General features: G+C 39.4%; 2 protein-coding genes across 5 annotated transcripts in view; one reads left to right on the top strand and one right to left on the bottom strand.

Annotated features, from left to right (window-relative positions):
* FILIP1L (filamin A interacting protein 1 like) overlaps positions 1 to 5651 on the top strand; it is a 302611-nt gene extending 296960 nt beyond the window's left edge. The window contains exon 6 of one of the 2 annotated variants that reach the window (XM_040484300.1): positions 4120 to 5651. In XM_040484300.1, the coding sequence (XP_040340234.1) occupies positions 4120 to 4311 (192 nt within the window). In that variant the 3' untranslated portion in view covers positions 4312 to 5651. The remainder of the gene's footprint in view (positions 1 to 4119) is intronic. The other variant, XM_040484301.1, reaches the window with a different exon arrangement.
* The window catches only part of CMSS1 (cms1 ribosomal small subunit homolog), a 383830-nt gene extending 369091 nt beyond the window's left edge, over positions 1 to 14739 (bottom strand). For all 3 annotated transcript variants that reach the window (XM_040484304.1, XM_040484305.1, XM_040484306.1), the window contains exon 1: positions 14542 to 14739. In XM_040484304.1, the coding sequence (XP_040340238.1) occupies positions 14542 to 14605 (64 nt within the window). In that variant the 5' untranslated portion in view covers positions 14606 to 14739. The remainder of the gene's footprint in view (positions 1 to 14541) is intronic.
* Positions 14740 to 22673: the final 7934 nt, after the last annotated feature.

Here is a 22673-nt window from a genome sequence, read left to right as displayed (position 1 = left end):
AGTTCTAAGTAATCTGTGGTGCTCATTAAAAATTCACATGCCCATACCCTACTTCTAGACAATCGGAGTCAGGAGGTTCTAAAATGGGATGCAGACATCTGCAGTGTTTTAAAAAACCCCTACAGGTGGTTTTGATGAACACCTAGAAAATGCTGGGGCCATGAAGCCCTGGCCCTTCACAGTGTTGGACTTCCCACACCCAGGCAAGACAGGGTTCCAGTGAAAAAAAAAACTTCTTTTTTTATTTTTAAGTAATCTCTATCGATACCCAATGAGAGGCTCAAACTTACAACCCTGAGATCAAGAGTCACATGCTCCACTGAGCAAGCCAGCAAGGCACCCCAAAACTTAAAGCTTACTTCTAAAGGAGGTTCAACTATGGCAGTGTCTTTCAAAGTGTGGCAGGATGACCACCTGCATCAGATGAATCACTGAGAGTGTACTAAAAATGTGGATGTCCGGGGGCACCTGGGTGGCTCAGTTGGTTAAGCATCCAACTCTTGATTTTGGCTCAGGTCATGATCTCACAGTTCATCAGATGCAGCCCCGCATGGGGCTCTGAGCTCACAATGCAAAGCCTGCTTGGGATTCTCTCTCTCCCTCTTTGCCCCTCCCCCTATTCATGTGCCTGCATGCACGTGCACAAAAGCACACACTCTCTCATTCTCTCAAAATAAATAAATAATTTTTAAAAATGTGGATGTCTGGGCACATCAACAGACAAATGAATTACAATTTCTAGGGGTAAGGCCCAGGAATCAACAATTTAAATGGGATTCCAACATAGATTTTTGTACACTAAGTAGGAGAACCAATCTAAATCTTGATAAAGCTAAAGGATATCACAGAAACCTATCTTGGAAAGACTATTAATGCTATGGCAACAAGATCAGCCAACTTGAATTAGTCCATCACTCATTTCAGTTGCAGCTGCCACTGCTTGTTCATGGTTTGGACAATATGGTTGATGTTCACATAGTATTCTGATTTCTGAAGTGTTTCCTTCCTTTTTTATCTCTTAATATAACTTGGTGTTGTTTTTTCCTAGTTGTACACTTATTATAGAAAATGTAGAGAATACAGAAAATAGAAGAAAAATAAAAAGCACCTATAACTCCACTAACCAGAATTACCCCCTAACAGCACTGGTATATTTTCTCCTAGTATTTTCTCTTCAAACATACAGAGTTCAAACATGTATATAGTTTTTAATCTGTCGCAAACTATGAGTCTGGAGTTCTCTCTTGTCTAGCAAGACAGTGGATGCAGAATTGAAGACGAGAGAGGCTAATGTCTGGGAGGAGATAAGAGCCACGAACAAGGGTTTTTCATGTCCTTATTTATTGAGCTCAAAAGATATTACCTATGTGGTGAACATAAAGAAAACAAGATCTTACACATGTGAACATGGAGAAAACAATCAGACAGTACTCATTAACTTGCGTAATAAGCAAAGGGTCTAGGGGGCAAGTGGAGGTTGTGATCTAAGTACAATAGTATAACGGCATCAGATGGAAAGTAATTTCCTGCAGGTGATATAACAAGTTACTTGTGATCCCATTACAATAATTCGCTAGCTAACCCCAAGAGCTTTTGCCCCTTGGTGGCAGCTTTCCGCCCTAAGCTTTTTTCTAAGCCTTTTATCTGGATTAGAAAAGTTCTACTTATGTATGTAAGTAGAACCTATTCCCCCACATTAATCCTGTTTTTAACATTTCTGAATAAACATTTTCCTATATCTTCAAAAGCACCATCATTATTTAAAGATAGTATAATACTTTCACGTGATTATAATGTAATAAATAGTGTAAACTTTTGTTATAAATAATGCACAAATGAATAGCCTTGCTATTTATAATGCATCTGTAATTCATCTCTGATTATTTCCTAAAAAAGATTCCTAGCAATAAAATGAGTGAGTCACAGGATGTCAGTTTTAGGGATCTTGATACATGCTACCAAACTACTATCCCAGTCATTGCTGAGGCCACCCATCTCACCAAATCCTTACTGGGCACTGAGTTTTATTATTTAAAAAACAAACAAACAAACAAACAAACAAGATTCTGCCTATTTGAGAGGTAAAAATATTGAGTGAGTATTCTGGCACCGGAGACCATGAGGACAGGATGAAAGGAAGGAATACGAATACCATTTACAAAATGAGGAGAGTGATATCAGAGTATTAGCATATCTTTGCTATGTTTAGGATTAAGTATCAAAAAAATGTCAATAAGATGGGGCACCTGGGTGGCAAAGTTGCTTAAGTGTCTGACTCTTGACTTCAGCTTAAGTCATGATCTCCCGGTTTATGGGATCAAGGCTGGCATCGGCCTCTACAATGACAGAGCAGAGCCTGCTTGGGATTCTCTCCTTCTCTTTCTGCTCCACCACTTCTTGTGCACTCTCTCGTGTGCTCTCTGTCTCTCTCAAAATAAATATATAAACTTAAAAAAACATAAAAGTAATTTTTTTTTAAATGTTAGTAAGAACACTAAGGTGCAAAAACTCTTCTAGCAGCTAGGCATACAGAAGATTGACTAAATGTACCAAAAGAAAGCATATGAAGCATATGCACCATATAGTTATCCTTAATTGAAGGTTCATATTTTTAGCTAAGTCCATGTAATGTTTATTTGAAAATCTAAATATGGTTGCTATAAAAGTTAGACGGCATTTCAAGTAAGTAAATGTTTATACAAAACAAAGACTTTACTGTACTTTACCAGTATAATAAAAACATGGAAACAAATTTCTATAGAATGGAAAACAATATAAGAAGGATTCCCATAAAATCAGTATTAGAAATCTATGATGAAACCGCAATGCCTTTTAAAAGATTTATATATTTTTTAACTTTTAAAAATATTTATTTATTTTGAGAGAGACAGAGAGAGAGAGACAGTGTGTATGAGCAAGTAAGGGGCAGAGAGAGACTGGGACAGGGGATCTGAAGTGAGGTTTGTGCTGACAGCAGAAAGCCTGATGCGGTGTTTGAACTCACAAACCATGCGATCATGACCTGAGCGAAGTCGTACGCTTAACCAACTGAGCCACCCAGGCATCCCTAAAAGATTTATATTTTTCAGCTCATAGTAAAGAAAGGATGATGTAACCAAAGAGGGAAAAAATAATCATCATCACCAAATATGGATTACAATGGGAGAACTACAGTTAGCTGAGATATTTTTCCCATCTTTTTCACAAGTATTTTTATCCAAGAGTATTTTTCCCTAATAGATGAAAATAAGAGTATATCTCTGAGTATGAACTCAATCAAGCCTTTACTCTTTCACACTCCACAACTCACTCTCCCACTCAAGATCATTCAACATATCTGTGACTCTTCCCTCACTCCTTATATATTAACAGAGAACAAATATTAATACAATTCTACCTCCACAATGTGTCTTCCCCCAGACTTTGTCCTTCCTATTTACTCCATACCACCCCCCTCCCCCAATACATAGAGTTTGTAGAATCACATACAATTTTCCCTATCTAGGCCCAGTCTATGGTCCGATTTTGCCTGTGGAATACAACCTAATTTGAAGTCACTCCACTTATCAACTGGGCCCAATTTCCTACCTCAGTGACACTGCCGAAAATATTCTCTCATCCCGGTGCCAAAAGTATTCCTTTACTCTAGAATACCCTCCCATTCCTGCTATTAAAAATTCCTGCTATTAAAATTACCCTCCCATTCCTGCTTTTAGAGACTCAAGTCAAATGCTACTTTCTTCATGAAGCTCTCTTAGACCCCTCGGTTGAAATTAATATTTCCCTGACAATCTCATGACCCTTTGAGATTAATTTGGGCACTACTCTTGCTTATCTCCCACTATACTACGATTGCCAAAAAGCAAGAAACAATCAATTTATCTCTATATTTAGTACCGTCTACTATTGAGGGCCTTGCACACAGCACACTCAACACATGCTGGCAGAATTGCTTTAGTAAATATTTTTCTTCAACTTGACAGTCTTTAATCTGATGTGTCCCCAGAATCTAGTGTTTCCAAAGAAGTCAAATCCCAGGCTGACTCTATGTCCTGTACAATGTCTGGTTCTCCACCAGCTGTACCATTAACTACCTTTTGTTCTTCTGTTTAATTCAAGATCAAGGAGGTATGCAAGCAGAGAATCCCAACACGGATCCCCAAACCAAAATCTACAGGCAACACTAAGCTTTCCCCTAAAGCTCCCCCAGGGCCTATGGATAAGTCCATTCACCACACTGGCTGTGGGAAGCTACACATCATAAGGACTGTCACCTCTAACACTTTCCTCCACATGGGAGGGAAAAGGTAAGTCATACCAATGCACTGTCTGGATACATCCATCTACAGAAATATCTGGAAAGCTAAAATTACCAGTATGAAGGCCAAAGAGGAAAGGCCATCTCTCTAAGAAATGGTGAAGTGGCAAAATGACAAATAATGCATTCACAGGTTGCTGGACCCGGTAAACAGGATCCTAAAAGAGCAGCGCATCTACGATTGTTTTACCTGTAGTGTGTATTTTTATATACACACAAACAGGAGTACATAGCCCAAATTCTTCCAATTCCTCATTCTATTTGTAATCCACTCCAAAGTTGGACCTTTTATCATTACCATGGGGTATGACTGAATTCATTAGAATGGTTCAAAAGTTTTCTGGTGAACTCAGAAGTAACTCTTTCATTTCACAGAACTTTACTGGATATTTTGCTAAGAGGATATGCTAGCAAGAATTCCTAATCTGCTTCAACTAAGTCAGATTATTTCCATCAAAATGGCAGCACAATTAAAATCATACTTTAAGGTCTAGAACTATGATTTCTTTACAACCAGGAGGAGAAAAAAAAGTGGTAATTCTTAGTTACAAAGAAGAAAGGAACAACAAAAATGAGTAACTATTGAATACATCCTTTGTGTCGGACTTGATAATCACTGGTGTAATATACACACTTGACTACCGGCAGTTAGTCTTCTGTCCATTTTTTCTAGTAAGTTGCCCTTTCTATATATGCCTGGCCATGGAATCACTTTGCTAGACTTATAAGGAAAACCATTTTAAATCGGCATTTCTGCTTTCTAAAGCAATCAGGACATTTAAGAGTCAAAGGTCACCAAACTGAGATCTTTTAGGGAGATACAAATCACTGTCCTGGGTGTTTAAAAAAAGGCAACAATTTATCATCCCATCAGACATTCTTCAATCACATCACTTCCCCAAATCAGTGCTATAGAAAAATACAGTCAACTCAGCAAGACTCAAATTCCAATCGTAATTTTTTACTCATTTGACAATGGGCTTGGCATTCATCGTTGTAGGCCTTGAGTTTCTTGTATGTAAAACAAAAGAGCTGAATAATTCTTTAGGTACCTTGCAGTTCTGATAACCCATGAATACGTCCAACTAAGAATGTTGAATTCCACCAGTCATCTACAAGGCGAGACTCACTCCCCTGGCAGTAGTAAGCTAAAGTAATTCTTTCATCACATTTAAAACTCTCTTACTCAATTAAGAGAAAGGTGTGTATAATTCAGTGTGGACAGAGCAACACAATAATGTTACAAGACAAGGCATTTTAAAAAATATTTATTTTTGAGAGAGACAGAGAGGGAGCTAGAATGAGAGGGAAGGGGCAGAGAGAGAGGGAGACAGAGGATCCGAAGGAGGCTCTGCACTGACAGCAGAGGCTGATGTGGGGCTCGAACTCAGGAACCACAAGATCATGAACTGAGCCGAAGTTGGAAGCTCAACCGACTGAGCCCCCAGGTGCCCAGACAAATAAGGCATTTTTGACATGAGAGACAGAGGTATATTGCACTAAGCGGCAGTCAGGAAAAAAAATTCTATGAAGAGCATGATGCAAGGATCTCTGTGATTCTGCACCAAGAACTGGAGACATGATCCTGGAAGAAATACTGAAGGACAGTGCTTTAACCTTCTATCCTGGGATGGAGCCAGGAATACCACTCTCCACACTCATCCAGCCAAGCCTGGTTCAATGTGCTCATGTCACTGTACAAACACCCCTGGCCCACTCCAATTTCAATGAGGAGGAACAGGAAATTTGGGTAGCATTGAGCTATGAAAGCTAAAGAGAGAGATGATGTGCAGCAGTCCCAGCAGGCAAGTGGCAGAGGGAGAATGCAGAGGAGGTCAGGTGAATTAAAAGCCTAAAGCAGAAAAGCCTAAGTTGAAAAGCAGTAAGAGACTAGTGGAAGGGAGTAGACTACAAAAGAAGGTGATGAAGCTCTAACATAAAAATAAGAGAGAAACAGTTCAAAAGGAAGTGCAGAGTAATAACAGGTGGATGTTGCAATGGGAAAATGTGTAGAGTGCTTAGTGCCAAGCCTGCATTATGCAAGTAATGTTAAGTGAACAGAGAATGAATGAATGAAGGAGAGAAGGGCCATTCAGTCAACATATAAGTGAGAAAATGTGCTAAGAGATGATAATGGTATATGATAGGGTCTGGAAAAGCAATTATGCCAGGTGACATTCAATACTGATAATTATGCTAAAGGAGATAAAAAAAACAGATTGAAACTGAACAGATTGAAAAGAAGCATAAAACAGGAAAAACAAGCACCAGAAATATTCCCAGAAAAGCAAAAGACCCTGGGAACGTTTTTACCTTGTAGGGGAGCACAAAATATGTTGCATGTTGGATATTTCTAAATGGTTTTCTCCTAGGTCAGGAGACTCCTTAAAGTGCCATGCCAACCTGCCATAAATTAAAGAGAAGCAAGAAAAGAAAGACAAGATACTGTACAAAGTACTAAAAAAGAGTTGGAAAATAGTGACACTTCTATGGCAAGCACTAAAATACTGTATTTAAATGGTAACAGTTCTAATCCGATTAAGACAAAAGTCTTTAAAATAACAAAGTCTGTTTCAACAAAAGGATCACAAACCAAAAACCAAGCTAATTTTTTTAAATTTTTTTTAATGTTTATTTATTTTTGAGAGAGCGAGGGACAGAGCGTGAATGATGGAGAGGCAGAGAGAGAGGGAGAGGGAGACACAGAATCCGAAGCAGGCTCCAGGCTCCAAGCTGTCAGCACAGAGCCTGATGCAGGGCTTGAACTCATGAAATGCAAGATCATGACCTGAGCTGAAGTCAGACACTAACTGACTGAGCCACCCAGGCACCCTAAACCGTGCTTATTTTACAGCAATACGTGACACAATAAAAACGCATAAGCAGCTTACAACTGGGAATACTATTTGGAGTTCAACAAAATGGTGTTTGATCTGTAACACAACTGAAACATGAAGAATCTTGTCTCCTGAACATAATCCTATTTCTGCAGAAATGTGGACCCTCTGAAAACAATAAAAATAAAAGAATCTATCCTAATATAAATTTTAAGTTAAATTTTTAAAAGAAAGCAGATAAAAACCCAAGTGAATAAAAACAAATCCAATTTGTAACAAGAATTTTAATAACCTGAAACTTTTGTGCTGGAGTCCTTCCTCAGCCCTTCATTTGTTTAGCTTCAGTGATTTCTGAACTAATTCCCTTTTAACTATTTGGAATATAGTATCTGTTTTAATAAGAATGTGACTAATCTAATATATGACTGATAATAATGGACTAAGTAATGGAGTAACTGATGTAAAATGCAATCCTCTCTGGAATATGTTTCAAATTCCTATTTTAAGGAACATGTGACATACAACTCAGGTTCTGACACTGAATCTGGGGCAGGGGTATGCAAACTGCAGCCCACAAGTCAAATGTGGTCATAAACATCTGTTTATGTATGCCCTGCAAGTTAAGAATAGTTTTTACATTTTCAAATAGTAAAAAAAAAAAAAAAAGAAGAAGAAGATGAATATTTTACAAGATGTGAAAATTATGTGAAATTCAAATTTCATTGTCCATAGATAAAGTTTTACTGGAACACAGCCACACTCATCTGTTTATATATTTATTATGTATGACTGCTTTTATGCTACAATGGCAGAGTTGAGTAGTTGTGACAGTGACTGCACAGCAAAGCCTAAAATATTTACAATCTGGCTTTTTACAAAGAGGGTTTCTGACCTCTGGTCTAGTGTGATTTAGACTAGCAAGGAACTCAATAAGAGCTTAAATAATTTAATCAACTAATTTTTAAAAGAAATACTAGTAATTTAAGAATTCAATTAAGAATTCTGTGAGAGCTGATGAAAATAGGGAAACTATATTTCAAACTGTTTGTGATATTTAGTAAAATGTATAAAATCTATGAATGCATTAAAGTGTTCAACTAAAGAACATAAGATAAGAACAGGTCAAAGGATTTGTGCCACAAAATACTTTAAGGTGTTGTTTTGAATCTGAGAGGGGAAATGGAAGTATTTCTAGGCCTTCCAAATTCCTGGTATTTTTCAAGAGATTCAGAGATAGTTTGCAAAATTATAGAACTACTATGCATGTAATTGGAGAAAGACGTATAAATTTGTATCTTTAAATGCTCACAATTGTTGTCAAGAACCACTTGTTTAATCACTTGTAAGAACCATGGAAATTGTATAGTAAAGTAAAACTAGCCCATGAAGGTTTTCTGTGGGTCCATTTGTTATATAATCTTTAAGTACAGAACATTGATTGTTAATGTAGCACATGCTCTCTTCTCTTTCCTTCCTCTCAGTTTTTAAAATGTATCCTGTCCCTGTTTTTTGCCCTTGAACATTTGTCTTAAAATAATAACACTTGTATTTTGGTCAAACCATATCAATGTATAAATTCCATAATGTAAGCAGATATTTTACCCTCTAATTCCACCACAGTGTCTAAAATAGGGCCAAGCATGAAAGCTCAATAAATGATTTTGACATTGATTCTCTGTTGTGTGTTATCAAAATCTACTGCAATTATTCCAAGTCTAAATTCCACATGTGGAAGCAATGTTTTACAACATCTACTCTGCATGGCTGCTTATAGATAAAATTAATACTGTAAAGGTCTAACCTCAGTGTGAGAAGAAGAAAAAAAAAATCAAACACTTGAAATATTCAGGTTTAAAAGATCCAAGGTGTTCCCCTACTTCATCTCTCGGAGGAATTCACAGATAAAGCAATGATTTGAAGGCAATGCTATAAAATGGTAATACAACAACAAAAATTACAATGCTCGTTTCAGCATTCTCAAACAAAATGAACAGTCACATTGATTCTAGGTAACAAAAGGAATTATCAGTTTATTATTACTTTTTAATTTTATTTATTTATTTTGAGAGAGACAGAGCATGAGAGGGGGAGTGGCAGAGAGAAAGGGTGAATCTCAAGCAGTCTCCACGCTGTCAGTGCACAGAGCTTGACATGGGGCTCGAACTCACAAAACCATGAGATCATGACCTGAGCCAAAATCAAGGGTCAGACTTAATTGACTGAGCCACCCAAGTGCCCTGAAATTATCAGATTATAAAGCAAAATTCTGTTTTCTCCTTTCAAAACAAAATTTATAAAACTAAATACAAATATGATTAGAATAAAAGGTTAGTAGACATGGTTATACACAAGGATTTTCAATGTATTTTCAGAGAGAACTAGAATCTACCAAATCTGTCAAACACCTGGGCAAGATTTTGATAATTCTTCCAGTGGATTAAATTTCTTTAGATGTGGAACTCCGTGCTGAGGTCTTCAAGATGTGGCTATGAAATGAGTGCTACTCTAGGCACCAGACACTACTGGTACCAGGACCCAGATACTACTCTAGGACCCAGATACTAACGTAGGCACTGAGGATACAGCAAAGAACAAGGTAAACAAATCCCTGCTCACAGGGAGCTCATATTCTAGTGTGGGATCACACCAGAATGTAATAATTTAACAAGAAAATGTAATATACTAACAAATGTAATAATTTAACAAGGAAAATAATAGTTGGTGGTAAGTGCTCTGCTGAGAATTACCATAACATGATAATGTAATAGAACAACCAGATGGCTACTTCAGATTGGCTGACCAGGAAATGTTTCTCTTTTGGTGATGTCTGAACTGAGGTCTTAATGTTCTAAGAAAAGGCCAGTCATCAGAAATGCAGGAAGAAAGAAAAAGGAATAGCTATTGCAAAGAGCCAACACAGAATGAGCTTGGCCTACTGAGGCACAAAATAAAGGCTGGTGTGAGTAGAAGAGCACAAACTAGAGGGGAGTAAGTAGTAGAATATCTTGGCAGATACCAGTCATGTAAGTAACCTGGGTTGTATTGTGTGGGTCAGAGGGAAGCCACTGGAGGGTTTAGGCAGGAATGAGATCTGATCACTCTGGTCACTCTGGCTGCTAATTACAGAACAGTCCATAGAAGGACAAGACAGAAACTGGGAGTCCTATTAGTTTATTGCAGTGGTTAAGGCGCATGATGACGATAGATAACATGTATTCTGAGGGAGTTAGGAGAAAAATGGAAAAAAAGGGATTTATGATGTCTTAGAGGCAAAGACAAGACTTGATAGATCAGACATGAGGGGTGAAAGAAAAAAAATAAATGAATAAATCAGGATATTCTAGGCTTTTGTTTGTGAAATTGGGTAATTGGTAATTTAATTTACTGAGAGAGAAGTCTGAAGAAAAAGCAACTAATTCAATAGATGGCTCTCATTTTCATTTGACATTGCTATTAAATAAGCAAAGACTTGAAGAAGACAGCCAGGTGTGTGAGTCTTGAGCTCTAGGATCAAGTTAGACTTCCTGGCAAAGATTGTTCTCAAAGCCCAATGATACAACCTACTTATCTGTATCTCTGAGTAGTCAATGTTCTTTAAAAGAATAAACTTTGGGAGAATAGGAGTTAATAGACACAATTTGATAACAATGCATATAAACAAAAGGGTTTGTAAACTATGAGCCTCTTGTAATTGATAAAGGATTGTTATTTTAGAGATGAGATTCTTACCACTGATAATTAGAATAATTATAAGAAATTTAAGTGCACAGACTGGTTTCAGATTGCCTGCCTATGAATCACAGCCTTCCAACTTAACCAACTAAACAACATTGGAGAAACCACTTAACCACCTAGTGCCTCAATTTCCTCACCTATAAAACAGGGATAATAGTAACTATATCATGGTATACATGTGAAGATTAAATGAGCTAGTACACATAAAGCAGTCAACACAGTATCTGGCACATAAAAACCACTCAACAAATGTAAGTTAGTATTATTATCTATAGTCTCCCTATACTGTATATAGAAGTGTGTTTACACTTGAGTTTTCTAGTTAGATGCTTGGTAAGAAGTAGCACTGAAGATTCAGAATGAGCTAGGGAAGCATATGAAAAGCACTCCTCAAAAAAATAGGGGCTGAGAATTTGGAAAATTGCTAAAATATCCTCTTTAAAAGTAGCTATACATGTGCCAGTCATTCCTAAATCTCTAACTCTAGACCTGACCCAACCCAGGAGCTCCAGACTCGTATACTGAGATGCCTGCTGGACACTTGACTTGGTAATTTAATAGGCAAGTTTTGGGGATAAAAAGGGAAAACGATCAATGTTCTCTTCAGTAACTGAACGATCACATGACCAATTCCAACTGCAGAAACTCTTGGCTCTGCTCCTTGAGTCCCAGATCCATGCTGGGAATGACATTCTCAGTTTTCAGCTTCATACTGAGAAAGTGCAGTTTGGTCAACTACATGAAACCTCAGGCGTTTTATCTGTTCACTTTAGCATTAATGTTTGGAAATTATGATTCTAATACATGTACTGTATACTATAAATCACTTCAAATAATTTCTTAAGGTGGGCAGGAAGGAAGGAAATAAGTACAATGAAATAAAATGAAATGTCAGATGCCATTAGATGACTCTTAGGTTCTGTTGTGTGAAGCAGACTGGCTGCACACTCTGCAGCAGAGGCAATTCTCGGTTGTCTTATTCTGGGCCATGACTCCAACCACCAACAATAATGTCAAAAGGATGACATCCCAGGTGGACTAGGGCAGTCCCAACAAAATTCTAATAGCATGGCCTGTTGTTCTCAAAAATGTTTAACTGGGTGAGAAACTATACGTCTATCTATATACATGATCACTAAGAACTCTATAGCATCCAGCAGGCATGTGTGCACTTATTCAGCTACCATCTCTCTAACACCAGGTGCTAGGTCCCATGCTGGTCTCCAGTGCAATGCAGGATTCTAGCACAAAAATGGTAAGTCCTGAATAGGCCTTAAGATGTATGCAAAAAGGATGATAAACAGATCGAGAGCTTTAGTAAAAGCCTCTCAGTTACTTACCACATCTAAGAAGACATGAGACCAGCAAAAATAGTAGATTTCCTTAGACAATAAGTAGATAACTGGATATGTTAGACAGATGTCATCCACAGTGTGTGTCAGTGTTTGGGAATCTGTATATTTGCATAGTTGGCTCTTGGAAAACATGCATAAGAATTCATGTCTGCGAACGTTGAGCTTTTGTTCTAGATGTAGATTATTGAGTGAATGACTAAATGCTTCTTGCTACCATAAGTGTGAATGGAAAACAGATCATAAGGAAATAGGTTTACTTTCATAAGCAAGTAGCAGAGCACACAACGGAATAAAGGCATCATTGCAACTATCTTTCCTTTCTCTGACTTAAGGCACTATTTCCCCTTTGACCTTCAAAACAAAATACAGTTCACACATTTTAGGATGACCCCGTTAATGTAGTAGAATAAGGAAATCTGAGTTGGTTCAGTTGTGATTTCTTCTGATTTAGAAATACAATACAGATTACTTAGGCAAATCACCAATAGAAAATCAAGCAGATCTCAAGGAAGCTTAAATGCTCACTATGCTTAAAAGCAGTTAAGCATACGCCCCTGAAACGCTTCAAGTCAACAATTTTCCAACCTTAATCATACAACTAGAAGGAATATGAAGTGCAGGGTGATTCTAACTTTACTACCTTGATGGGAATTCTGGCAACCTAGATGACGGAGGCTGCAGCACTTTAAAAATTCTAACTAGATCCAATGTTTACAACTGTTGGTTGATTAAAACCCTTAAAAACGTGATCTGTAAGGACCCCTCAATTTACATATCATGATACTGAGGCTCGGCAAAGCCACACAGTAATAGGGGATAAAGTGTGACTTGGAAACTCAGGCACACTGGCATAACTTCATCCCAGACCTCTTCCTCGCTGTATGTTTCCAAGAACATTACTGATCTTTTCTTAGATTCTTATCCATAAAATTGAAAGTAACACTTATCTTTTAAGCATATTATGAAGATTAAATTAATTTGTATTTATGAAAATATCTGGCACATAATAGACACTCAATACACATTAATTTCTTTCCTTCTAAAGGGTGACTAAGTTGAGAGACATACAGCTGGTAAGGGGCAAGAGGCAAGGCTAGAACCAAGAAATAGGATCCCCTTCACCACTCAAAAGGAATTCAATTTCTTAACAGACTTCTATACTTAAATCACACCATAAAATATAGCTTTAAACACCTCAGTTGAGGGGGTGGGGGGAAGGGTTATTAAAGTAAATATGGAACACTACAGCCTGCAAAGAGGAGTGTTTGTACCTTTAAGCACAGAACAATATTTCCTAGAAACAGGTTGCAAAAGAGAAAGTTTAATGAAGTATTACACTGGCTACCTTTTTAAGAATGACATCTGCTCAGTCTGTACCTGAGGGATGCCCTTCTGGAAACAATGCTGTAGAACTTTGCATTTTTTAATGGATATTTCGCAACACATAATTTCAAAATTAATATTTGCAGCATATATGGATCAAGTGTCAATCATGTACACCGCCCAGTGGACTGTACACATGAATCAGATTTTGGTTTTGTCCTAAAAAATCTTAGGATCTAGTAGAGAAGAGAGGCAGACTTTGGAGAATGATTTAAAAAGGTAACTGTATATTAACCCTTATGGAATCTGAAAAGTTCGAAGTCAGTAACCTGACATCTTTAGGTCTCATGTTCCTCTTCTATAAAATGGTTGAGTTCACAGGATGATCTCTATCTAAACCTCCTTAAGGGTCTAACAGTCCAAGTAACATGATGATGATAGCAAGAAAAAACACAGTATATATTTACCTCGCACATATTAGGTGCCAAGTACTGCGCTAAAGTGCACCATTTGTATTATCTTTATTTAATCTTCACAACAATCTTTGCAATTAGCATTATTATCCTTCACGTACAGATGAGGAAAAGGAGACAAAACAGTCTAAGAGAGCTAGAGTTGCGATTTGAACAGAAGCAGTCTGAATCTAGGAGTTACCCTTAACCAATACGCCCAAACTCCCTGTATTCACGAAAAATCTCTTATGTGTTAAATATGTAAAAGGAAGAGCTTGGGAAAAGGATCCTTCCTGACTGGCGGGCAGAACTGAGTTAATGTCACACGGTTTCACGTTGTAATAAAGCTCTCGCACCACTTCTTCTGCGGTGCTCCTGCACTCCCACAGGTAGGCACCTCACCGCGGGGACAAACGCTTTGACCGCCAGAAGCGGACAGGGGCACAGGCTTATCGAAATACTTGGGGTGGGGCGGAGGGAGCTCAGAGGAGGCCCCGCAGCAGGGTGGGCAGAGCGGGTACCTGGGCTGCTGGCTGCTCCTGCAGGCTGGTTCTCCCACCACTCGTCTCCAAGATCGTCTGCCATCTCCAGGCGGGACTAGGTGTGGGTGGACCACCAAGGGAAAGCGGACAGCGTCTGGTTTTCTAGCAGCTTCCAAGCCGGGAGGCCAGCGTTGGCAGCACGCGCCGAGTCTCTTCAGACACCGTCGCCTCCGCCCCGTGGCGATGACGTCACACACCGCCCCGCCTCCCCAGGGCAGGCCTCCCCGCCCATCTTGTCGCAGTTTCCACACAAGTACTGATGGGCAAGATCTGTCTGGTAACTCACCCTCAGAAAAGCATAAAGACAAGAAAGCACATAACTCCAAAAAAGATTATTATCTTTTTAAATAACTTAAAAAAAAACTTTCTTAGTTTTTTTTTTCTTTCTTTTTTTTTTTTTCCCCTCTTGAAAAGCTATTGACGAAAGTGTGAAACAGGATGCTAAGACAATTTTTCCCTGTTCCGTTTCAAAGAACTTGTGCAGCGGGAAAAAAATTCAGCACGTGGGTATGTTTTCGTTTGTGTGTCTGTGTTTGGGCGCCTGTGTTTGTATAGTTTGCTCTTAGGAAACGTGCACAAGCATTCATGACCATGAATGTTGGGCCTTTGCTGTAGATTGGTGTACTGCTCTTTTTTTACTATATGAGTTAAGAAAATATTGACTGGTCCGGAAGGGCTCACCCACGAAAAGACACAAATGGTCCGGAGAGTTGAGTCGTCCGTCTCCCTTACGCCCTGTTCCATTAAGTTTGTTACCGCGTTTTGTGAAACAAAAGAAGGGAGTCCGTTACTGTTTAACTGCAGGTAAGAGACTAGTACTTCTTAACTCACCTCCGATGTGAACTGGCAGAGATGGGCAGGAAATAGCTGCTGAGTGCTGAGGCCTCCTGTAAAGTAAGTGTGGACAATATTTTTTCAGAATGGTCTGCGTACACAAAAATCATTCGAAATTGTGTGAAATACACGCACAGGGCTTGGAATAAATGGTTTAAAGATGAGTAGGCTATGAGCCCCCTTCCAGATGTCACCAACAAGAGTACAGGAGATAGAATTTGTAAGAATAAAGATCTAAAGGAATGATTGGATAGATCCTTGGAAATGACAAGGACAGAGGATCTTAATCATGAGGATAGGATTAGCCATACGTGAAAAAATTACCCCAAATCCACCTAATAGGTGGCTTATAAATGCGTTACTGATTAGACTTTATCAGTATGCCTTAAGTATGCCTTAAATGCCCTGAAAGGGAAGATACTAGGTATAAATGTGGGGAATACAAAATAATCTGTAATCATCAAAAGTAATGTGCCTTTCATGAGAAAATGTAGATGGCAGAAGATTTCGATGATTGATGGGTTATTGAAAAGGAAAGTTAAATAAGAAATACTAGTGTGGAAGAGGAAGTGTGGTGACCAATAAACTTATGAAATGACACTGGGAAATAAAAAAGAGACCACAATAGGATACTTTTTTTTATGCAGAAATTGACAAAATTAAAAAGTCAGACACTGGGGCTCCTGGGTGACTCAGTGGGTTAAGCACCTGACTTCAGCTCAGTTCATGATCTGGGCGTTCCTCGGTTGGAGCTCTGCCTCTGGCTCTCTGCTGACAGCTCAGAGCCTGGAGCCTGCTTCCCATTCTGTGTCTCCCTCTGTCTCTGCCCCTCCCCCATTCATGCTCTGTCCCTCTCTCTCTCTCCAAAATAAACATTAAAATTTCTTTTAAAAATCAGACATTACCAAATTCTAGAGAGCACGTGCATCAGTGGGAATTCTTAGACCTGACTGTTGTGAGTGTGAATTGGTAATAACCACTTGGAAAAGCAATTAGGCACAACCCTGTAAAGGTAAACCTACATACCTGATGGTCCAGCAGTTTCCACTCCTAAATAGATATACTTGGGAAACTTTTGAACGCTATAGAATGTTCACAGCAGCACTGTTAGTAATAGCAAAAAAGCAGAAACAACCCAAATGTGTTTCTATAGGAAAATGGATAGCTATATTATAGCATCATCATTCAGTTAAGCATAGGAAATGAATTAACACACATAACTATATGGATATATTTTTGGAAATATAATGCTGAGTTAAATGCCAAGTTTCAGATGACATTTTGCCATTCAAATACAGGGAAAACCAAAAACTGTTGAGACCAAAAAATACATATGTGATTTTAAGGAACTGGTAAACACAAAATTTAGAATGTGGAGTGGCCAGGAGATAGGATTAAGAAGAACAAAAGTAAATGTAAGTTATTGGCACAGGTAAAAGATAAGGGAAAAATCCACTTATACAAAATAGGTATTTTCAGTAGAGTTAAATTAGGTGCTATTTAAGAACTCACTAAGAATTCCAATTCACGACCCCAAATCTCAAACGACACTCACAGCTTCCAGACAGTTCTGCTGCCTTTCCCATGTGAGTTCACTTTCCCACTGTCCCTGATCTTTTCCCACGATCAGTCTTCCTCTTGTGCCCTGGATTCCAATCCCTTTCACCTAACCTTTTCCACTTCAATAAGTGGCAGCATCGCCCTCTTGGTTGCTTTGTCATCTGATTCATTGGTAAGTTTGTTGGGATCAATCTTCAAAATATATCCCAAATCAAACCCTTTAACTAACCTTCTCATCACTTCCACCACTCAACCTTGGTCTGAGCCACTGTAATAGTCTTGTAACCAATTCCCCTGCCTTTTCTCTTTCCTCAGTCTTGCTTCCACACAAAAGGAGTGGAATCATTATCTCACTCCTCTTAAATGCCTTAGTTACCTCTTACCACACACCCACTCCCCTATGACCTCCCTGGATTAGAATTTCATCTCTCCTATTCACCACTGTGGCCCTAGGACCACTACAGTACCTGGCATTAATAGATACTCAAAATCTACAGACTGCCTCACTGAATTTGAACTTCCTTTACTCTGTTTTATTTACCAAACAACCTGATAAGTTTGTTTCCCAAGTCAGCTTTCTGATCCATTTGCTTCAGGTTGAGGGTAGCTCATCTCTTCATTCCAGTGTTGAATATAGCCGTTTTCTTTTCTTTTCTTCTTCTTTTTTAAAATATTGCCACTTTCTGTGGGTGCCATGATGTAAAAAGGCTGGGAAAGACTGAGTTAGAAGGGAAGAAAAAAGTTTAAAGACTGGCTTGTGAAGGCCTACGATATGATGAAAAGAGCTTAATTGAAGGCTGAGGTTCTTTGTTCTTGAACCCAGTCTATACATGTACTTTAGGGAGTCCATGAACCCCTCATAATGTATTTAAACTTTTGCATCATATGGATGATAATAACAGCAACAACAGCATGTTTCAGGTACTTTTCTAAGTACTTTATATCTTAATCATCTAATCATCTTAACTCCATGAGATACTATGCTGGACTGGATATTTTCCATTTACCATTCTCTACATTTCCATTTCCTAGAAGGCTGATGTAAATCTCCCCTAAGCTCTGATTTCAGATTTAGGTTCAGCAAGTTGGAGGCATCAGGAAGAAATCAAAGGATGAGAGAAAAATGACACCCTATGTTGTCCTCTTTTCAAGGCTGGGACTAGGGTGCCGCAAGCAGAGGCCTAATATGCAAAATGTAAAGGGGCACTCACTCACAGGCTGGCACTTGAATAAATGTGAGAGCAAGTGCCTCCTAAACGTTCTTCTGGAGGTACCTGCTTGCCTCATATTCGTCCTGGCACTTATCTTTCCACTGGAGGCCAAGGCTCCCTCAGACTTAGGGGTAGTAACAAGTTCCCACTCTTACTAGTTCTTGGGTTCTATGCCATCTGTTGTTTACCTAACCCTACCTCATCTTCATAAATACTTTTACTAAATTTTTTAAAATTGTACAACTTAAAGGGCTTGTTTTTGCTTGTTTCTTTGTTCCTTTGTTTTTTCCCTGCCTGGACCCTAACTGATAGATTTACTACTTTACTTTAGGGTCTCTTAAAAACAGGCATGGATATAAGTAGTTTATTTGGGATGTGATCGGGTGAGGGGGAGGGAGGGGGCAGGAATAAAGGCAGGGAGAAGGAGATAAGGAAGGAAGGATGAATATTAAACTGGTTATATAACTGGTTTTTTATCCTCTTGAGAATCCTCTGAGAAACAATGTAGACTCTGCCTCAGAATTATCTTCAGGAAGGTGAAGTCTAGGGCTTTTATCCACTGACTGCCATCCACCATTGGTTAAGGGTTGTCACCAGGAATTTGAATTTCCAGATACTTCCCAGGCTATGCTGCCACTGGAGAAAGCCCTGAGGCAGAAGAGCAGAATTACGTAGCTCATCATGCTTGAGGTGGAATGCTAGCAACTTCCCAGAACTTTCTCCCATTGCTGGGCTGATTTCAAAGTGGGCTGAGGGGCACAAAAAGCATCTGCTCCATGTTTGTATTGTTAATCTCTCTATTTTATAGATGGTGAAACTAAGGCACAAGGAATTAAGTAACTTGCTCTAGTCACCCATCCAGTAGGTGGTTTCCCATCTGCCTATGGCTTTCATAACAAAAATGACCTGCGTCCACTGGAATAGGGAAAAAACAGTATAGAAAAAAGGAAGAACTGAATTGAAGATCATCACCGTCAGTTTGTTACTATGGTTTGGAAATAAAATGGTGAGGAAAAGAGAACCGAGAAATCATTTCAAGTCCTAAAAACTGAAAGTATGATATCATCTTTGATGAAACTAGCACAACAAAAATGAGGGAACATTTTAGGGGTGAAATGATGAATTTGCTCTTAGAGGGCGTGGAAACAGACAACAAACAAATCAATAGAAAATTTCAAATGATAGAAGTACTGTAAGGGAAATAAGCTACACTTGTGACCTGGGTGGAAAGGTTAGTGGAGGAACATGGCAAGACAGGAGGATGGAAAGGGAGGCAGGGCCAGACCTGGAAAGGCTTCTTAGCCATGGTAAGGATTTCAATGAGGAGGCCATGGGAGACTTTTAGGCTGGGAGATGTGCTTGAATTTTCAAAGCTGCCTAGTGTGCAGAAACAGTAGAAGCAAGAAGACCAGGTTGGAGACTGTGGCAGTTACCCAAGTAAGAGAGCAGTTACTTGCAATATGATGGTAGATGTAGAATGGAAGAGAAGTGAGACTGGATGAAATCACTTAGACAATGCAGAGAAGAGGAAAGGGTTCCTGCGTGCAGTGTACTGACTATATCCCACCTCCTACCCCACCCCCAAATTCATGTTGAAATCCTAATGCTAGTGTGATGGTATTTGGAGATGGAGCCTTTAGGAGGTAGTTAGATGATGAGGGTGGAGCCCTCGTGAGTGGATTTAGTGCCCTTATAAGAGGCCAGGGAGCTAGCTAGTTCTTTTCTAGCATGTGTGGACAGCAAGAAAATGGCCCTCTCTAAATCAGGAAGAGGGCCCTCACCAAGAACCTGACCATGCCAGCACCAGGAACTTGGGACTTCCAGCCTCCTGAATTGTGAGAAAGCTAGCCAGTCAATGGTAAAGCGTATGGCAGCCTGAAATGACTAAGATACTGAGCGTCCACTATTCTGACATCAGATAGAGGAAACCTAAGAGCCCAGGGGGGAATGGCTAGAGAGGGAAGAGAAGAACCAGGCAGATGTGATGTCATGGAAGCAAGGAAGAAGAGTGGTCCCCAAACAAACGTGTGCTTCTAAGAGTCCAGAAAGAGAGGGGATAATTATAGGAATCAGGTTCTTACAGAGAGAAACAGTTGGAGATCCAGAGCCAATGGAGAGATACAATGTGATGGGAGCAGGGCCACTTGATTGCAACCAGATTTGATGGCATTCCTGTCTTGTTTTTTATTTTTTGTAATTTTATTTTTTATTTTGAGAGAGAGCGTGCAAGAGCATGAGTGGGGGAGGGTTAGAGAGAATGGGAGAGAGAATCCTGAGCAGGCTCCGCACTGCCACTCAGAGTCCGACTTGGGACTTAAAGTCACAGACCATGAGATCATGATGACCTGAGCAGAGATCAAGAGTTGGATGCTTAACCTACTGAGCCACCCAGGCGCCCCAATGGCATTCCTGTCTTGTAGCTTCTATTTTCTCAATGAATTCTGAGATCTAATAATGATCTGGGACAGTGGTTCCCAATTCTGGCTCTATGGTGGAATTTCCTGGAAAGATTTATTAAAAATTCAGACTCCTAGGTACTGCCTCCCAGAGGTTCTGATTGAATAAGTCCTAGTTGGGACCTGAGAATTCAGTTTAAGAATGCTCTGGAGATCTGATGTGCTGCCAGTTTGGGGAATGACAGATCTCTGGCATTAAGTGACATTTTAATGGCAAAAATGATAGGGGAGAAATGAATCAGGTAGGTTGCCATGATATCTTTCTGCTAGTGTGTTTTTCTTATCAAGTGACCCTTTACAGTGATTTTGTCCACAATAAATAACCACTGACACACCCTCTCTCTTCCCCACCACACACCATCTTTGACATCTGTGTGAAACCAGGGGTTCCCTTGAAATTTATTCTTTACCAAGGTATTTGGATTTGATTTGTGTAGATGGTATTAGGGTTGAATCCAATTTCACTTTTTCTCCTGGAAAAGCAGTAGTCCTAGCACCATTCATTTAAACTGTCTTTCCTTTCTTCCATAACCTGCAGTGTAGCTCTGTCATAGACCCAAGTGACCGTGTGTTTGTGGGATAGTTTTAGGACCTCATGTTCTGCTCTGCTGGTCATTTCTATCTCTATTCTGATGCCACAGTGTGTTCATTAGCCTTTTGATATTTTCCATACTGTTATCTCTTTGTTTTTACCTTCCGGGTAAAATTGCTAGTTCACTAACTGTCTCTTCAGTTATAACATATGCAGTGCTAAACCCAGTAGATTCAGAATAGATTGTATATATTCCGGGAAAAACACTCTTGTATTTTTCCTTTACTCTTACACTAATATCACACTCACTGGGCATCTGATACAAGGTGTGTGGGTTTTCCACATATCAAACAATTCTCTGACACCACACCAGTGAGGTATCCTATAATCCAATTCAGTTCTGACACTAACCAGAGTTAGCACAGACCCCAGAGATTAAGAGCTCAGTCTAGTAAGACAGCCCACCTTCCACCTCATATTGTCAGGTTGTCATCTGTGCTTCCGACATACTGGCTATAATCAGAGGTTCCCATGACCTCCTTGTTGGGTTTGATCATTTGCTAGAACAGCTCACAGAACTGAGAAATACTCATGGTTATCAGTTTATTCTATAAAGGATACAGATAAACAGGAAGATGAAAATATGCATAAGGTCCAGAATGGTCTCAAGTGCAGGAGTTGGGATATGCCACCCTCCACATGTGTGAATGTGTTCGCCAACCCGGAATCTCTCTGAATGCCATACTTTTGGGATATTTACAGAGACTTTATTACATAGGCATGACTCATTAACTTAATTTCCAGCTCCTTTCCCCTTCCTGGAAGAGTGGGGAGTGAGGCTGAAAGTTACAAGCTTCGAATTATGACTTGATCTTTCTGGTAACGAGCCCCACTCCAGGAGCCCATCAAGTGACATTTTATTAGAAAGAAAGACTCTCCTATCATGCAGGAAATTCTAAGGAATTTAGAAGTTCTGTGTGTCAGGAACCCGGGTCAAAAACCAAATCTTAGAACAAAAGATGCTCCTCATACCCTTATCACTTAGGAAATTCCTAGGGTTTTAGAAGTTAGTACCAGGAATGGGGGGCAGAGACATTGTCCTTTTATTCAAACCACACTCTTTTTTTATTATTCACTATTATTTTGAAGCAATACTGTGAATACCCTGCTCCATTTTTCCTTGGCCCATGTCTAATCTTCCTTGCAATTATGGTAGACCATTTCCATCATGCTGACAGCTTCTCCCCCTGAGCATCCCTACTGTCTGCTTCTCTGGCACCATGGGAGCTTGCTGAGCCCAAGATTTAAAGAACTTAAGGCTCCCAAGGGCAACTAAAGGGAAACAGGCACTAGTAGATAATTGCTCCAGGTTCTCTGTCCTTCAGTGGGACAATTCTGAGATGCACTTTACACAGCTTCTTAAAGTGTCCCAGGATGGACACTTTATCACCTTTTCTGTATTTCCTGTCTCTCTTCCCAACTCTCTTACTTGTGCTTCCTGAGATCATCTCCCACATA

Source organism: Herpailurus yagouaroundi, unplaced genomic scaffold (assembly GCF_014898765.1).
Source record: "Herpailurus yagouaroundi ecotype Mexico unplaced genomic scaffold, PumYag 162, whole genome shotgun sequence".
Lineage (NCBI taxonomy): Eukaryota > Metazoa > Chordata > Mammalia > Carnivora > Felidae > Herpailurus > Herpailurus yagouaroundi.
This window is presented reverse-complemented; position numbering and strand designations above follow the sequence as displayed.